Source organism: Palaemon carinicauda, chromosome 31, assembly GCF_036898095.1.
Source record: "Palaemon carinicauda isolate YSFRI2023 chromosome 31, ASM3689809v2, whole genome shotgun sequence".
In the NCBI taxonomy this organism is placed as follows: domain Eukaryota; kingdom Metazoa; phylum Arthropoda; class Malacostraca; order Decapoda; family Palaemonidae; genus Palaemon; species Palaemon carinicauda.
The window spans coordinates 1,347,594-1,367,451 of record NC_090755.1 but is presented as its reverse complement, the minus strand read 5'-3'; the positions used below and the strand labels follow the sequence as shown (position 1 = coordinate 1,367,451).

The 19,858-nt window shown below is 44.6% G+C and overlaps 1 protein-coding gene across 2 annotated transcripts in view; it reads right to left on the bottom strand.

Annotated features, from left to right (window-relative positions):
- LOC137624229 (uncharacterized protein PF3D7_1120000-like) overlaps positions 1 to 19,858 on the bottom strand; it is a 147,872-nt gene that overhangs the window by 69,015 nt on the left and 58,999 nt on the right. Inside the window, exon 1 of one of the 2 annotated variants that reach the window (XM_068354734.1) lies at positions 14,513 to 15,671. The exons of the other annotated variant lie outside the window; for it this stretch is intronic. Coding sequence (XP_068210835.1) covers positions 14,513 to 14,585 — 73 coding nt within the window. The 5' untranslated portion in view covers positions 14,586 to 15,671. Of the gene's footprint in view, positions 1 to 14,512; positions 15,672 to 19,858 lie in introns of those variants that run through there. 2 annotated transcript variants of the gene reach the window in all.

Here is a 19,858-nt window from a genome sequence, read left to right as displayed (position 1 = left end):
TTGTATCGTTCTAATGGGAGCACGAACTGGTAAGATGGAGCTATCGTAAGAGCGTGTGACGCTAACCAATCCGCGATCCCGAGCAAAGGTGCTAACGTTTAAATGGATGCGGGGTGTTGTTCAAACAGATGATCAAAATCGCAAACAGCTGAGGAGAAAGGACAATAGAGTGAAATCTTGCGCTCATTTCGTCCTCGGTGAAGCATTGGATTCCAGTGTCTAGACATTCCCACTGGGAGAGAAACCGTAGGAGCGATTTAAATGAAACTCCTGCCAATAAGTCTTCCAGGACTAATCCTCCAATAGGGGAAAAGGTTGGGCAGCAGCTTGTTCTCTTCTGACCGGCAGTGTACACAAAGTCAGCTGACTGACTACAATATGTCTGAGACTAAGGAAAATTAACGTACAAACAGACGTTCTTACAGAAGTTTCCCTACGTTCAGAAAGCGTCAAATAAAGGCTATATGCTATGAAGTTGGGACTTGCTGTGTTCTTCATTAGCTCTCCTCTGTCCGTCTAAGAGCAAGGGTTTCAAATGAGCACGATTGACATCATTGCTTGTTTTTTGTGATAATAAAATACACGCCTTAATCTAGCACGCACGTTCAGGAGGTAAGAGATCTCTCCAATTGGGAAGAGTAACCCAGCCGGTATAGGGTGGGGTAGAGAGACTATGAAATGTCACTCTCTTCTCCCTCTGGAGAAGACTGAAAACGATAGGCTATTCCCAATACCCCTGCTAGAATTGGGTCTGGAACCCGAGTCATGATCTCCTAGGGAAGCTCGAGAATCCCTTCTAGTCTGGGAGATCTGTTCTTCCATACTGGCTGAAGATCTTCACTTTCTCTGAGGCATGAGCCCTTCAAAAAAATTTTAAGGGGTTTAGATGAAAACCATCTATCCTCCAAGGCGTCAGGGAACTAGGAATCTGAATGGAACCTATGGTGTTCCAAAGGAGATTAAAGACGTTCCCTACTAGGAACTCCTCGTGAAAATCTTCTATCCTCCAAGGCGTCAGGAAACTCGGAATCTGAATGGAATTTGTTCTGACGGAGATTAAACACATTCCCTAGTGAGAACTCTCAAATTCTGAGGGGAGAGGGAGGCGTGAGGTAGACACAAAATCGATCAGGGAAAATTGATAATTGTCGCTGGAAGAAACTACTGTCGGTGAACTCGAATCACGAGTTTGAGAATAAGGATCACACAGGATTAATCGGGTACAGAAGGCCACTCCTCTGGTAGTAAGGAAAGTTTACTGGAGAGCCCTGCAGGTCATAATTATGAGTGCAGGCTAGAGAGCACACACATTGTGGGGAGTGCGCTCTAGGTCTTGCAGGTGTAAGGTCTCTTCTCAAAAAGGGTTCCAAATTACACTCCATCCTGGATGCACGCACGATTCTAGGTGACGCGTGGAATGGGAAGGTGTGTCTGGGTGATGCGTAAAATGTTAAGGCGATTCTGTGATGAGGTGTGTCTGTGTGGCACGTCTGGGTGTGGGCAAGGCAAGCGTGGGGCAACTCACTTGGTAAGAACCCCTACAACAGCCTCAGGAGAGAGGTTGTCTAGTAGAGATAGGCAAGTTAATCCGCACACACTCTCAGGTACAGGCAGTGCGCGTGGGAGGCATGCTAACACTAGGCATGCATTTTCCCTTGGTAGGGCAAGCACACTGAGCACAGACAGGGTCTGACCTGCAGGGCTCCAATTTGGTCGGAAAAGGATGTGTGCGCTATGCTATGCAGTTTGTTCGGCAAACAATGATTCAGTCGAAACACTGCGGGCTCATAGACATGTTGTTCCCAAACGCGTGCATGAAACTGAAGGAAACGGTTCTCTTTCGGGAAGGAGAGCTTGTTCCTCCTGATACTGTCTTCTTCTGAACTGTTCGTAAGGGGGTTGGATAATCAGGAAGTTTGGCTCACGGACGCAGTCATAAGATACTGAAAATTATTCCACTACTGAAGTATCAAGACCAAAAGTTAAAGAAAGTAACTTTCAAATGCCCAGTTTGCTTAACAGTAGACATTCGCACGGAAGCAAACAATCCCAAATACTACATGCTGGACAGAAAAAGAGAAGTCATTAAAAATCTGAGTAATTCCAGCCTGTGGAAGAATACATGTTGTCACTGTCGACTGAAATAAGACAGAGTCCTCGGGAGCAAGCCATGGGGGGGGGGTTTTTCCCCTACTTCCACCCGGTAACTATCAACCTGTTTAAACCTTGTTAAAAAGTTTAACTACTGAGTACTCTGGCTTTGCTGATACCTACATGTACTCCTATGTAACAGGCAAGGGTTTGTGTTGGAACAAAATCACAAATTTTTAGTAATTTGTATTTTCCCTAACAGTACTTACCTCAAACTACTGTACTTTCTTAGGAGGATCTGGGATCTCCTTAATCACCGACCAAGAATTTTGCGTGGTTCCCCTCTCTCCGCTACCTTGTAGGGGCGCTCCGGGGCGGAAGGATACTCGCCTTGGAGCGACCCCGGGTCAGCGCACAAGGCCGCGCTTGTTAGCTCGTCAGTAAGCATATGTTCAAGTCCTCCTCGAACTCCTGTAAGATACTAGGGGTAGAATGGGAGGGCCATAACCCGAAAGTAGTTCGAGGTAAGGAAAAATATAAATTACTACAAATTTGTGATTTGTTCCAACACGGAGTACTTCCCTCGAACTACTTTCTAAGGAGACTTATACTTTAGGAGGAGGGAGTGGCTTACAGTTAGGAATATTCGAGACTTCCTTGGGAGCGAGGCCTAGATAGAAGGCTAGGTCTGGGTTGCCCAGGTAGAGGTAGGAGAGTAGGGGAAAGCACGCAAAAGTCTACCTTATGTACAACTCACCTTTAATTATAATCCTGACATGAAGTGCCTCAGCGTCCCACTCTCACATGGAAGGTGGATGGGTAATAAAGGATGGGATATAGGGAAAAAGGGGGGCAGTAAGGAGGAACCTGTGTCGCTTACGATTACTTCCCAAAGGGCTACCCGGGGCCCAAACTACTAAACTTGTTGCATAGCTGAAATAACTGACCCGATGGAGAAGACATCCAGGGACTTCCTTGTGCCTGCTCGTAGGATCTGACCTACCGCCACGTTAGTGTCAAAGGCCAAGGATGTACCAAGGCCCCTAATATCATGGGGTCTCGGGGTACCAGGAACCATAGAGCCCTTACTCTCATAAGATCTTTTTATAACCTGATGCAGCCAAAAGGATATGTGTTCTTGGAAACTGCCTTCTTGATTGGACCTGTGGAAACAAACAAACTCTTAACAGCTGGTCTGAGTTTGGCCGTTCTGCAGAGATATTTCCTGATCGTCCTTACGGGGCACAAGAGCAGGTCTTCCGAGTTATCCGAACGCGGAATTGCCGGAATGGAGAATTCCTCAAACCTAGGATCCGCAATTGCAGGGTTCTGGGTTTTCGCCACGAACTCTGGCAAGAACTTAAACGTCACATCTTTCCAACCTTTGGAGTGGGAGACCTCAAAGGATAGCCCGTGCAGCTCGCTCACTTTTGCCGAGGCCAGAGTAGTAGACGACGGTTTTGAGGGTGAGGTCTTTGTCCACAATATCTTTGAGTGGCTCGAAAGGAGGCCTCGAGAGGGCCCTGAGGAACTTGGCTACATCAAACTGGGGAACCCTTGATGAGCGGGGGTCACACGACTGTTCAAAATTCCTGATGAGCATTGAGATGTGGCGCGAGGTACCCAGGTTGATGCCCTTAAGCTGGAAAACCTGGCCCAGTGCCACCCGAACTCCCTTGATGGCTGGGATGGAGACTCCGAGGTCGTCCCTCAAGTGCACTAGGAAGTCTGCGATATTGTGGACCGAAGCCTCTAAGGGCCGCAGGTTCTGAGTGGCACACCATTTGACAAATGTTGCCCATTTCGCCTGGTACACAACGCTTGAGGACTTCCGCAGATAACCCGACATCCTGTCCGCAGTTTTGTCCGAGCTTTCCTTCCTTAATAGGCGCTTGATAACCTCCAAGCGTGTACCCTCAGCCCCTGTGGGTTTTCGTGTACCCTTCAGAAGTGAGGCTGACTTAGCAGGTCTTCTCTTGCTGGTAAGGGCCAAGGAGGAAGAGTGGCCAGGTCCTGAAGATCTGTGAACCACTCTCTCTCCGGCCAACAAAGCGCTACCAAAGTCATCTTTGTGGACTTGAACTGTCTTAACCTGTTGAGGATCTGCCTGATGATCCAGAAGGGGGGAAAGGCGTACACGTCGAGGTTGTCCCAAGGGTGCTGGAAGGCGTCCTCAAAGGCTACTGTCGGGTCTGGCACCGGGGAGCAGAATACGGGGAGTTTTGCGTTGTCTTGTGGCGAACATGTCTATCACTGGGGAGCCCAACGTCGAAGGACTTCCTGTGCCACCTGGGGGTGAAGGGACCATTCTGACCCTACGACTTGTCCTGTCCTGCTCAGTCCGTCTGCCAAGACGTTCCTTTTTCTGGGGATGAACCTGGCCGTTATCAGGATGTGGTTCAATTCGGCCCCTTCTAGAATCTGAGCCGTGAGGTCGCACAGTTCCCTTGACCTTAAGCCTCCCTGCTCCTTGATGTACGCCACCAGCGTGGCGTTGTCGCACACGAGTGCTACCGAGTTCTCTCGGAATAGACGGGCGAATTCTACCAAGGCTCTTTGAACTGCCATGAGCTCCAGAAGATTGATGTGCCCAGTCTTTTCCTCCACTGACCATTTCCCCTCCGCTATTTCCTCGAGCAGATGAGCTCCCCACCCCTCCTTCGATGCGTCCGTGAAGAGCAGCATCTCCGGAGGGGGGGGGGAGCCGAACAAAATTCCCTTCGTGTGTCTCCCGTCGGACCACCAGAGGAGAGGGTCCTTGGAGGAAGGGGACACCGGGACTATCTTCTGTGGGGACTCTCCCACTGACCAGAGGTCTTTCAGGTTCCATTGCATCGGCCTGAGCTTGAGCCTGCCCTGTGGAACCAACTTCTCAAACGAGACCAGGTGACCTACTAACCTCTACCAATCTTTGGCTCTCACCAGAGTGCCCACTAGGAACGGTCGAATCACCTGATCCAGGTTGTCCAGTCTCTCCTGAGAGGGGAAGATTCTCGTCAGCTGAGAGTCTAGCATCATTCCCGGGTACGTCATCCTGGTGGTGGGGACTAGCTGCGACTTCTCGAGATTGACCGTAATCCCGAGGTCCTTACAGAAATTCAACAGGAGGGAGCCTTGATCCCTTAAGTCTGCCTCTGAGGCTGAAAGCATCAACCAGTCGTTGAGGTACCTGATCAGCCTGATGCCCCCGCTTGTGTGCCCAGGCTGAGACCAGGGCGAAGACTCTCGTGAACACTTGAGGCGCTGTCGACAGGCCGAAGCAGAGGGTTCTGAACTGAAGGGTCTGAGAGCCGCACCTTACTCTGAGGAAATTCCTGCTGGAGGGGTAAACAGGTATCTGAAAGAGATCCAGGGACATCACGAAATCCCCTTTTCTCAAGGCTGCCATCACTGACTTCGGTGTGTCCATCTTGAAGGCGGTCTTCTCGATGAACTTGTTCAAAGCTGAGAGGTCGATGACTGGCCTCCAACCTCCCATCGCCTTCTCAACCAGGAAGAGTCTGCTGTAGAAGCCCGGAGATGGCTCGTGCACGGGTTGCAGGGCTCCCTTGTTCAGCATAGCCTCCACTTCTGCCTGTAGCGCTGCTTTCTTCTCCGAGTCCTTGGGCGCCAGCCACTCTGCCCGATGTTCGGGGATCAATGGGGGCGGGTCCGACAGGAAGGGGATCCTGTATCCCTCCCTCAGAACCGCTACTGTCCACGGGTCTGCTCCGTTGTCCCGCCATGCTTGCCAATAATGCTTGAGGCATCACCCCCACCTGAGGCGTGGGAAGGTGAAGGGGGCCTCCCTCCCTATATCCTTCTAGGGAGACAGTTGGAACGGCCTCTCTTTGACCCTGAGCACTTGGGTTTAAAGGAGGCCTGAGATTGGGCACCCCTCCTGGAGGGCCGAGGAGACTGGTTCCAGGAAGAGGTGGAAGCATCATGTCTCGCCGGGGTCGTAGGCGGGTAGGCTCCGTCTGCCGAAGGTCTTCTCACAGGGGGTCGCCTAGGTAACTGCTGCCTGGGTTCGGCCGTGCTCTTCATTTTGTTGACTCTCTCCATTGTCTCGGATACTTCTTGCAGCGGGAACACTGTCTCACCCCAGACGGGACAGTTCAGCAGGGACTTCGCTTCTTGCTTGGGGAGCCTACGGGATAGCCTATTCAGTACCGTGTCCCTCCTCCTCAGGACCCAGTTGGCCGTGTGAGTAAGGGACGGGAGGGTAAGAAACTTCATGCCCCCCCCCCCCCCCCCCCCGAGTGGGTTAGTTCTTGCAGAAGAGCTTGGTTGTCAGGGATTGACAGGTCGTGTGAAAGCTGAAACCCTGCCAACGTACAGGCCCACCAGTCCAGCCAAGAGGTGACATTAACAATATCTTGCGAGATATCCTCCATCATGGCGGCCTCCGCTTGTGAGAAGACCACCAGTGCATTGAGGCTGCGCTCGTCCGTGTTGCCCTGGTTCAGGGTAGCGACCGTTTCATCCAAAGTGCGAGGCCCTGAGTGTTGACCATCAGGCACATAGAATTTCTTCTGGGTCTTGAGACCCGGCAGGAGCTTGTAGGAACCCTGTGCCTTCAACGAATTCTTAGGGCCCGACACAAAATGGTTCACATGTTCCATTCCCAGGGCAACATGGGGTGCTAATGGTAGGGTCAGTGATGGTTTCCACTAGACAGGATTGTCAACCATCCTGCCCAGACCTGAGAGCCAAGCTTGCTCCGCTGCTGGCTGAGGCTCGTCTAACCTATGGTGCCGTCGGATGAGCGCTAGCACCTTCCGATAAGACGAGACCTCGTCCGGGGAGCACTCGCCTGAGCCCACAAGCTCGTCCACGATCTGCTCCTCCGCGTCGGAGGGTTCATCGGACACGGAGGGATCCGCGGGCGCGGAAGCATCCCTCCCCTCCTGGATGGATGGTGGAGCGACTGCCCCCGTCACGGGTAGAGATGCCAGAGCGGAGGTAGCCGTCATGGGTCTATCCCCTCCCGGGGCTATCCGGATGGAGCTGGTCGATGGTCGCGGCAGCAGTGCATCCTGAAACTTGGCCCGGGGCCACTGCGACAAAAGATACAGAAGTTGAGCCGCTGGATCTAACCAGCGACAGTTCCCGACACAGGTGAAGCCACCGACTTATTAAGACGGGGCAGGTGAAAGTGTGCCAACGGCTGCACACGTCTAGCGGGCAAAGCCGAAGAGACACTGCGCAAGGGTACGGAAGCGGCTTCAGCAACCACCGAGGCAGGCACTGGAGCGGCAACCTTCTTGCTCGACTCCCTACGGTGATATACCTTTTCCTCGAAGAAGACTTCTTCCTGTACCTCCTCCTCGAGGACCTCGACCTCTTCCTCGTCGGGCTGACGTGGGAGCTTGATCTCCTCCTCCTAGAATGCTTCCTCTTCTTCCTGGAGTCCCGTTCACTGACACTGTCTGACGAGTAGGAGCTGTAGGAAGAGTAGTCGTCGGAGGAATACGAGGTTGCCAAGTCGTCCGTTTCGATGACAAGTTTCCTTGGGGTCCTTGGTCTGGAACTCAGGGTCAAGGGCTCCATGAAGTCCGGCGGAAGCGTCGTTGCTGGCGCCGGGGGTGAGCGGATGGCGGGTTGAGAGGCGAACCACCCGTCGAATTCCCCCTTCATCCTCATGGGGGACCTGAAGGGAGTCCTAGGTGCTGTCCACACGATGGAGTCGGGGTCCGACGAGCACGTGGGTCGTCTTTCTTTGTTCCAACCACCCCCGGACACTGTTTGGGCATGGGGGTAGGCGCTGACTTGGGTTTTCCCCACACCGGGTCTTGCAGGCACCAGGCTGTCGTCTACTACACACACTTCCGCCAAACTAGCAGACCCCCCCACTCGTCTGCAAAGGCCCCTTATCCACAGATTCCCCGACATCAGACTCATGGGGAATGGCAATGGGCCGTTTCCCCGAAACGGACTTACCTCGTCCCTACTCTGGGTAGGGGAAGGCGAAGGAGAACCCCTCTCTGATTGGGCTGAGGGCGACGTAAGCGGCGAAACAGTGCCCGACTCTTGGTTGCCTTCTTTTTCTTCCTAGCGAACAAGGTCCATTGCAGATCCAGCCAAGACTCGCACTCAGGACACGTGGAGGTCGGGGAACACCCATTCCCCCGACACGAGGAGCACAAGGTGTGCGGGTCGACCTTGGGCCTCGAGAGCCATGCTCCGCAAGACTTACCAGCTTGGGGCCAGGGATAGCGACGCTGTAATTCCATGGTGAAAGCGAACACGCAAACGACACAAGAACACAAGGGAAAGGTGAGGAACACAACGGGAACATGTAAAACACAAGGGAAAGGTGAGGAACACAACGGGAACATGTAAAACACAAGGGAACACGTGGGACAAGGGATGGAGAACACGTGGTACACAGGGTGATCGGACGGGATAAGAGAGAGAGCGAGCGGCGAGATGTAATCTACGCCATGACCAGACGCTTACTGACGAGCTAATAAGCGTGGCCTCGCACGCTGACCCGGGGTCGCTCCAGGGCTAGTATCGTTCCGCCCCGGAGCTCCCCTACAAGGTAGCGGAGAGAGGGGGAACTACGCAAAATTCTTGGTCGGTGAATAAGGAGATCCCAGATCCTCCTAAGAAAGTAGTTCGAGGTAAGTTCTCCGTGTTGGAACAATTAATCTTTAGTTTTTGTCACAAAGATGTTATGTTTATCATATGAATATTGGGAAGATTTCCTGAAATCATAAAGTATTCCAAACAAATTGACAATGGTGTTGACAGAAAATTGTCTAGCAATACATCTGTTAAAAATTGTGCTACCACCTCCAATTGCATCATCCATACCCCTACACATTTGCAGCAATAGTAATTGCAGGAATAAATTAGCCAAGGATACAGCTCCAATAATAAATAAAGGGAAGGAAGTCCAGGAAGTCCAAAGTGTTTCTTGAAAACCTCCACTTCATCATGCGGCACATACAATAACGGTAAAATTCCCAATATAAATTTTTTTTTTCATTCTGAAGATTTTGCCATTTCTACACGAAATTTTATGAGCATAATTTTAAACGAGTCAAATTAATCTACAAATGTTGATAGTTTCTACATTATAATTAATCATAGTTGAAAACCTGATGCCAAGGTTTCAAAATCTCAAAAATCAAAAGAACATCCTGGTTTATCAGTAAACAAAAGAACAGTTCCCCCCAAGCTGAATGACTGGACTATGTATCCCCGAATTACAATACAATTGCTGACTGACTATATTCAAACTACAAAGAGTTGATTAAAGGTGCTACACGTGTTCAGTGAAACCTGTTAGTCATTACAGCACAGCTGCTCAAACACAAACAAATACCATATCGACCACGGGTAAAAGAAATGGCAATGACAACATGGCAACAGTGCTAATCTCCAAGTTTGAGCCCTAGGTAGCAGAAGAATATGTATCCAAGGAAAAAAATAAAAAATCATTCTCCTAACATTTATGTCCAGTACATATATTCATACTGTTCTGTACAGTACCTACTATACAGTCGGCCCTTGGTCTCCGCAGGGCTTAGGTAACAGACAGGCGCAAAAATCAAGAATCCACAAATCCTTACTTGACCTAGAGTGAGTCAACTCATAACCTGCCAGTTCACTGCCCCTTGTCTAAGCGTTGTCAACAAACACGCAAACCCCATGTACTGCACTATATAGTTTTAAAGTGATTTCTATCACAGCACAGGTATTTTACATATCACGGTATGAACACACTTCCGTAAACGTACACAAGTGTACTGCAAGGCAAGACTACACAACACAATTCATTGCCATAATTATACGTAAATGCTGTAACAACAAAACACTGTTGCTCCAAAATAACAACACTCGCTGATATTTTAGTGTATATTACTGTATTGTAATATATGTACAGTACTATCACTAGAGTACAGTTTAATTAGCCTAGGTAACACGACATATAACTCGTAAGATATAGATGTTTTCAGCAGGTCGACTCGCACCGTTCCAACTCACAGTACATGTAGCCTACATCTACATTACTGTACAGTATAGTAGTTAATATAACAATACTTGCACATTAATAACAACAATACACTAACAATGAAAATAAAAAGTAACAGTACGAACGGCACTAACCGATTTCATATATCGTTCTACGCCGTAACATGTTGTGAAACATGATGCAACTCTTGGGGCATTATTCTCTATTACATCTTCAACCCTTAATTACAGTACAAAATACTACGGTACAGTACAGTATATACAAGAGCTACTGTACTGTACAGTACTAACTACAAAGTAAGCTAAAGAGATGCTGGTAGAAAAAGAACTTGAGCTACAAATGCACACACCAGGGCAAACGCTGTGAGAGTGAGTGCGAGGCAACGAGAGATGGAACATTGTGCTTTGTCGAAACGGTGCGAGGCATGCCAGTTGAAAAGGTAATCGTCGGCTCATCACGATAGTAATTATCGCGAAACCGTGAATGGGCGAATTTTTATCTAATAGGTTATATGGTTCTCTATACAGTATCGTGCTTACGGGCTGCCAAGGCAAGAGCCCGTGGCTTGCATAGGCTTTATTTATATGTAAAGTCTATCTAATAGCAGTAGTATAGCAAATGACCAAATCTGCGAAGACCGAGGACCGACTGTACTATTTTCATTCAAATGGAAAAAATTAAACAGCAGCACTTTATCTTACAAGACTATCCCATACTGATACAATTAACTGGTTCAAGCTATATTAATGATTATTTTTTTGTTTTTTACATTCTGCAAACTCTAACCAGGCCCACACCTGTTAACACACTTCTCAAGTTCAAGGTCCCTTATGGTAAATTACCAAGTTTAAGGCTGATTATCATGCAATAATTTCCAGGTTTAAAGATGGTAACCATAATTTCCTAAGAACTGTACTGTCAAAGATTACCAAGGCCACCTAACCTAACCTATACCACCTAGGTAGTTTCACACGGATTGAAGCGATATTCGTGCTCGGATTAAATGTTAGTAAATGAAAGATGTCGATCCAGTGATAGTCAATATTCATTACGCAATACAGCAAATAAATACAGATATACAGTATACGGTACGCATAAGTATTTAAGTACATTTTATACAAGGCCTTCATACTTTATACTGACTGACAGTATATTAGGCAAAATCAATTCACCATTTGGACATTTGCACTATCATTTTCTCTCAGAAAAATACAAGCCACTACTTTAGGACTTTCTAACAATAACGTACAAAATGGAGGTTCACTCATATGACAATGTATTTCTTATTGTAATTTAGTAATTTCTTGTAATTATTTTTGAAGAAAAGTACTTTTCAGTAAAAATTTCAATCATGCATAGAATACTGTACTGTACTAAATGGTCAACCCATCACAATACTTATCCTCAACAATGTTCAAGATATCGCGCTCACTTTTTACGCAGCAAACACCTAAACTTTATGATCAAAGAAAAACACTTCTTATCATCCCCAACAATTCAACCAATTTTAAGCATTCTAATTGTTCTACTATATATTCAAATCAAGCACAATTTGTCATATAAAATTTGCACCCATATACGCTTTTCTTCCATGTAACAACAGTCAACGACAGATAAAGTTTATGGGCCCCTAAAGATGCAGAATGAAGGTTTCTTGGTTGAGATTTTGGAACTACATGTTATCTCTACCGTCATAACTTATCATTTGAAAAACAAACGCAATTTTTTCAAATAAAGTATATTGGCCTAATACTTTACGCACAATCAAGAATCTCACTAACAACAATTAATTTCAAAGTGGAAGCTAATGAAGTTCATTGACACTGGATTTCGTCCTCAAGTACGGTAAATATGACCCACATACTGTAAATGACAAGGGTCATGAAGTAAACTTTTTCACATTCACTACAAAAAAGTAAATAAAATATTTGTATAAACCACAAGCAACCACACGTTCTGGCCATAATCTATCCATAAATAGGGGAAGGAGCACTGCAGTGTTTGACCAAAACATGACCTTTTATCCGAACATTTTCAAAATAATATTACTCTATATCTGATGTTATTTTGATAAACCTTTTTGACAGAACTACAATTCACGTGTAGGATGCTCTCTTAAACCAGTAAATAAATAAAAACTATTATGACCTCTTATGACCGGGGCATCATCCAGCTCCCTTCAGCCCGTGCCCTTCCACAGCTAATTCAACTTACAATCCCCATATGAAATTTTCATATTTGGTAATATGAATCTCTCTACTATGATAACTGTAAATTATCTTTAATGAATATAATAAAAAGCTAATGAAGTGAGATAAAACCTCAGTACAGTATCTTTATATGTACATTTGGCACGGATGACACGGAGTTTAAATTCACAATAAACAGAAGTTAACTTAATTGGAAAAGATGTGCCTTGCAGGGCAGAAAGCATGTCCATGTTACGAGGCAGCTCATCAAAAATGATATTTTTTTTTTGTTATAAGATATGCACACAGATTAAATCCTTCCAACACATTCCCCCTTTTGTAATACAACGGCAGTTGTGATTTCTGAGTGTACCTCGAGGTATCCCCCCTCTCACCAGGATACAACAACCCCTCTCCCCTACCCGAGGGACGGTAGTAGTTATGTCTGACAAAGCCTCACAGTGCAATGGGGAATATATATAAAGATTTATAGATATAGCGAGACAATTGGTATTAAAAACCTTAATCAAAATAGAAACTACAATATAACAAGAGTAGCCTGGTCTTTTCAGATGTATATTTTACTAGCCGATATAACTTTAAAAGAAAGAAATTATTTATTTCATAGCCCTAAGTGACTAGTTAACTGACTGATACGTATGAGAAAGGCTTCATATCACCACTGGTCTTCAACGACAACCACAACGCAATGGCTAGTTCCCAATAACTACCAAGCCAAAAAAAAGGGGAATTTATATAAATCGGAACAAAATCCATAAATAATATCAACATGTACATTTAAATTTAGTAAATTCTTAATTGACCACTATTATCAAAACAATACATCTCCCAATACAGAGTACTATCCTTACTGCACATACCAACCATGATTTGTAAATGATTACAGTACAGTACAATACAAGAGAATAAATTATTATTCATGATAGTAAACAGAATTAATGTATAATTAATGAATGAAGACGTTCGGTAAACACTGGTGTCGCATGACATTTGGAATGATGAAAAATTCTATGAAAACTATCCCCCGAATGGACATAACATTGTATCACTGTGTCATGAATTGGTTTAAAAAACTTGATAAATTACACCTAACTATAAATAAAGGACTGACACAAGGCAGTGCAACGTAAATAAGTATGTAAACAAAAATTCTAAATTCAACGTAAATCGTTGCAATAATTTTGCGATGAGATACACTTTATGGAATCTAATAAAATACAGTATTTAGATTTTCGGAGATGCAGACGCAGCCCTGCTCAGCTACCTAGCATATATAGAACAATACAGACGACCGCTAGTCGACTTTATACGATTTGGAGTTAGTTTTATTTCTCCCTTTCACAGCCACGTTTTGTTTGTTCTGATTAGGATGATGGACTTTAACCTACATTATTTCACTTTTTTGGCTTCCTTAATAATCTCCACCCACCAAAAAAAAAAAAAAATTTACATTTTTTTTTTTTTTTACAAATAGATTTTTAATAAATGAAAATATTTTGCTAAATGAATAATTCTTCCCAACCAAACTACATAATAATAAAGGCAATATTTTTTTAATTATTCTGCACTGACATAAAATCAATCATGCAACTAACTGCCTATAGCCTGGAATACTTTAACAGTTATTGCCTTATGAATATTCATACCCCAAACAATGAGAGAAAGAATTTACTGCCCAAACCAGATATGAGAGAAATTGTCATTCCCTCAGAGGTGTCTGGGGTGGGTGTCACACTTCTGGCATCTCCTGAGGGCCAAGGGGTCCCTTCAGCCTTGCCATATGCTGGGAGTGAAGGTGCAAGATAAAAATGGCTGTGCCCTTCCCGAATGAGTGACAGTGTTGGCCACCAGGAGAGACGGAGGAGGAGGAGGAGGCCGCTGGAGGAAGGAGAAAGAGGAGGGCCACTGTGCCACCCACCTCCGTCCCTTCTGCACCCGAGGTTCATGGTTGCCCATCCTTCTGCCACCTTCAGGAGAGGGTCAAATACTTTGTAGGAGAAGTGAGAGAAGGCCGGAGGTGAGGGTGTATTGATCAGAGAGCGTGTGTGTTTGTGAGCGGCTGTGAGGGAGAGCGAGAGAGAAAGAGAAAGAGAGAGAGAGAGAGACGGGTGTTGGCTGAGCGTCAGCCACTATCATCATCCCTCACCAACTATACACCGCCCTCGACTTCGCCTTCCCCTATCTGCCAAAGTCAAAACCTGCCGTGTGTATGTTTCTAACCGGCCTTAACATTAGCTAGAAATACCTTTGCGATCACTTTTGAAGGCTGGCGTCACTCTTCCCTTTATCTGCCTCTTCTTTTTTGAGGGAGAAACCATCGTCCGGACACCAATACAAGTTTGTGTTGGTGTACACTCATTGAACCAAGAGGTCCCCACCGCTGCTGCTGTTGTTGTTAGGCTTACTAACGTTGGCCTTTGTCAAATTACGCCTAATTGTACACTTTCTTCCTCTATTTCGTCGTTCATGATAACACAACGGGGTAATTCCTCGTCACATATCACTACATGAAGGTTTTCCTTACACTACGATCATATTAAACAGCGATAATCGAGGAGCAAACACATACAACCTTCCCTTGGAACACTATTCACTCACTGCCGCCATCTGTTGGTAAACAGCCAAGGCTCCCCATTTCAAAGTTTTGGTGCTCAACTCAAAGGTTATTCTAGCACTTTTTTATTTGAATGGTCGTAAATTATATATCAATAATATTGATATGACGCTTACAATCCAAAATATATAATTATACTGTATATCACAGTCACTATCGGTAATTTCAACACAACTCTAAATCCTCTTCGGATGGGTAGTCGTCAGGCTCTCAGCGAGCGGGAGTTGTGGAACTGTGGAAAATGCGAGTGTGGGGCGAGGTGGTTCAGAGGAAGGACGTGCTACATCGAAGGATCACGGCCATTTTGTCTTTTTTGGCTTGAATGTATTTCATATTTACGTCTTTGGCCTTATCGCCGGATGATATGAAATGGCAGCGCATGATGTATTTAATGTTACACAGGTCGATGCGTCTCTACAGTGTATTTGTTTGATTTCATCCTCTTACATACTGTCGAGTCGGTTTTATCTGTAGATACATTGCTCTTTAAAACAGTTGTACTTGACCAGAGCGAAATACGGGTACGTATGTGGGGTTTCCTGAGGTTTGTTCCAGGTTTCTGTAACAGGACACCCCTGCGGCGTTGAAGGGGTTGAGGGGTTTGTGCACGCCTTTCCCTGGTTCATGTCTGAGTTTCTAGCCCACTTGCGAGTTGCGACTCCACTGCATGTCACTGGGGATTTTGTCAGTAGTTCGGTTCTGCTATCCTACGAAGTATTCGACGAGCATGAACGGTTTGTTCGGCAAGCTATAAAATGAGGCGATGTCAGTTCATTCAGCAATGCCACGCAGCTCTATTCCATAAGTACCAACGGTAAAAAAAAAAAAAAAACAAGTGGGGAATACTTTAAGGCCGGGTGGTTGAAGTCTAGTAGTTTACCATTCTGCGATTTTAATACACTAGTGACCTATTTTAGTTACCAGGAGTGCATTTATTAGCACAGTTTCCAGTCGACCCATAAAATAATTCCCCCTCGTCATAGTAATGCAGCGAGTTATCCCAAACACATTTAGGTTGAACGTTAAATAGATATCGATTCGATGGAAAAACAAATATAATCATTTTAGCTAAAAGCACGAAAATGGGGAAAAGGCGCGCGAATTTTCTGTCAGACAGCAGTTATACTAAGAGTTCCAACAAAAATCAGTATTCACCTTCAGTCGCCTGCTGAATACCATGTCCAAGCAGGGCCTAGTTATTCATTAGCAGGTATCTTAGATACTGTCAAGAGATATTTTAATATCAAGGCATTTGTTTCAAGCGAAAATACAGTTCAGCGAAAATTCCGTCCTGTTTTATCTGAAATTAGAACGAAAATTACTGAAAACATGCCTGAAATTTTGACGAAAGCTCGCCTAGCCTGCATATGTTGGACTTTGTATTTTCCTTTCTCTAAGAGAAAATGTCGGTCTCAATATACATAAAGATACTTCTCAAAATTTAGCAAGGAAACGTTTGTCAATAACATTTACACTGATAGACCGAGAACCTTTCATATAGAAAGGCAGTTAGACGGGGTTCGCATGTCAGGCTGGCGACCCCGATATAACACTCAAGCTGTAACCATATGAAATTACTCTCCTGGTTTCGTTGCCTCCTAAATATTATTATATATACATTTTAGCCGGGGCGATGAAAGGATGTTTATCTATTTTCTTTATGCTACATTTACAAAACATTGGTTCAAGGTGACGTTTTCTTGTTTACAGTGAACCCTGATACAACAGCCCTCATATAATACAAATGTAATTCTAAAAATCTTAAAATGAGAATATTAGATAATAGCAACTGTATTCGTTATTCATCATGGTCAGTCAAATTTGCAAGTAAAACGCATTTGGAAATACACATGTCAACTCAGTTGGTAAAATTCGTTATACCGGGGGTTCGAGGTACGGTGGTTATGATTCCATAGTATAGGAAAATTTTACTGCTCCATCTTTAGTCACGAACCGATTTTGTTGTTGGGTTAGGTTCGTGTATGTCTTTATACAGTATATAACAATGAGCTAATACTCTTATGTGCTTTCTCAGTGGGCAGTGGGAGGAGGCACACACTTGAATGTCTTGAAAAATAAATTTCCTGGAATTAAACATTTTCATCAGGAGAGGGATGCTTCATTCCGGAAATGTTTACAGCGCATGCTGTGAGGGTACACGGGATAGGCACAGCAAACACACATAGGCACAGTCAGCAATAGAGGCAGTGGGGGTGGGTGGTGGGGTCGAGGGATGTAGAGTTGCTGTCGAGGCAGATGGGGACAGCCTCATGCAGCCTTTGTTTAACAATGATGGTGGTAGGGTGAGGCTGTGTGAGTATGTCTGGTAATATAACCAGGTGTTCCTGACGGTACAACTGCCACCAAAAACTTTCGTGTCCGTTGCTTCACCTGCTTGTTGAGTTTACGTCAATTAAAACAGACTTCCCCCTTCAGACGTTTTCATGACACTCCACCTAACGTACCACAACGGCACTATTTACGGCAAATGTTGCATTCCTTGCAGAAGAGGTCCTGCTGCCGATACCCTGTACGGTGTTGCACAGCGCAATTAGTTCTTATTTGAAACTACGACTATCACATTGCATACTGCATCGCGACTACCCCGGCCAAGTACACGCTCTACTGACGTGAAGTTATAACCAAGTTTTTAGAGAAACGAGAGACGTACATTAATGCAGTATTAACTCCCACCTTCCCTCCCCCACCTACAAGTCAACCCCCCCCCCCCCCTTCAATAATGTAGCGTTCCAGATCCATTCTACCGATGCTTGGAGGTCGGATCTTCCTTATAGGTTGTTTTTATATATACCGTATATACAGAAAGACACGAACGTATTTTGTAGGATTTAAATGAGTTTCTCTTCTCCGTAAATTTAATATACAGTAGATTTACGATACTGTCGGTCATGAGATACATCGGGCCACTTATAAAACTAGAAAGTGACTTCTTGAATTTCTGAGATGCTGGCAAACAACTACTGCTACTCTTGGGGTGAGGGTGGTTGAGTGAGTGAAGGAGAGTGAGTGAGTGAGGGAAGAGAGAGAGAGAGAGAGACTCGCTACTCAACCCAGGAGAGTTTGGAGGCACATAAACACGCACGCACACACGCACAAGGCAGGAGGGCCTCTATGCGTCGGGAACGTTCTTACATAACATCGGAGAGGCAGCCGTCCTCTCTTCTTCTGCCGCTCACCTTTAATAGTCTGATGACGTTACAACCCCATAACATTAAAATTGCATGCAAGTGATTCTAATTGGTGATGCAACTCTATTTGTTGCCAATAAAGAAATCGGTGCTTTCTTTTCGAGAGGTCATTTCTATGCGTAAGTTTTATTCTCGTGGACGATTTTTTTTAAGAGAGAAACCACTGCTCTTTGCATAGATATTTTTTTCATCCACAGTAAAGATTTAGTTACGTCATACAGTATGCTTAACGGTGGCGAGGTGTTGTATATTAAGATTATATTCTACCGATTAAACTATATATATATATATATATATATATATATATATATATATATATATATATATATATATATATATATGTGTGTGTGTGTGTGTGTGTGTGTGTGTGTGTGTGCAAATCGGTATCGAAAAAGTTTGCTTGGATCTGTTACACAATTCTTCGTTTCCATGAGCCAAGAGGATGACCGACACTGAATAATTCTACAATTGCGTCAGGACTTGAGAAGACTACAGAGAGAGAGAGAGAGAGAGAGTTGAAACATCCCGGGTTTGATGAAGAGGAGGAGTGTGGGTAGTGAGATGGGGGCTACGTCGTCGATTTGGAAGGGGGAAGAGGGAAAGGGAGGATCAAGAAGCAAAAGAAGAATACCAGAAGAAAGTAACGTTGATAATATCAATCGCAAAGAACAGAAAATATGTCGAAAAGACTTTAGTGTAACTTCAAATAGTCTGTGGAAGTGTGCTTTCTCGAATATATATATATATATATATATATATATATATATATATATATATATATATATATATATATATATATATATATATATATATATACACATATTTGTTACCATCGTGGGATTTAACCTTATCGAATTCTTTTAGTACTTCAGTAAGCCAAATCACAAAGCTACAGGTCTTAAAAAGAAAAAAAAACTGCCAGCGCATTCTTACAGTTAAGCCAGGCTCCTGTTCAAAGAAAAAGAACAAAAGAAATAATAGAAAAAGCCGGCCGTAAGTATTTGGTGCCAATGAACTAGAGAAAGAAAAAGGGAGAGAGAGCAACTTACAACCCCAATTTATTCATCAGAGCAACGTTTGGCAAGTTGCTGGTTACCCACAATTCAATGGTCTCATGGAATAGTGTCAGCCGGCACCGAATATTGCCTTAAAATACTTTTCATTTTTGTTCATTAAGCGATGTAGTGTGCGAATGTGTTTTCTTTTCCCCTTAACAAGTAATCAATTGGATTCCTACAACAGGAAGCTTGGCCAATAATATTGTTCCTCAAAAATCTGTAACAGAAAATGGTTTCGTTACTGGAAAGAAAATGCACGTCGTCATGGATGATCAGACTGCATCCTGTTCTTTATTTAGCAATCTCTTGTAGCTCGGTTAGTACCATAAGCACGAAGGAATGCACATATTTAGCCTACTAGGCAAGCCATGCAACAGCCACGTCAGGAATTTGACGGTAATGTCTTGGCAAGATTATGAGTTGCAAAACACACGAAAATTGTGCTGACTGTGAACTCATTTGTGCATAGAATGCATTTTGTTACTACATTAAAATGCCTTAAAACAGTCCGACTTTCTTCTTTACTGAACAGCCTGGCTCAGGAAGTTAACTGACTGTAAGCTCACCATCATTGCTTACATTTGGCTTTCGGTCTTTCTTGGGTTAATAGTCTCGTATGTTCAAAACAGGCTTTTTAGTTAAGACTCTATGACTCACACAGCTTCTCTATGAGGTTATTCCACGATTTGTTTAACTCCACTCGAAATAGT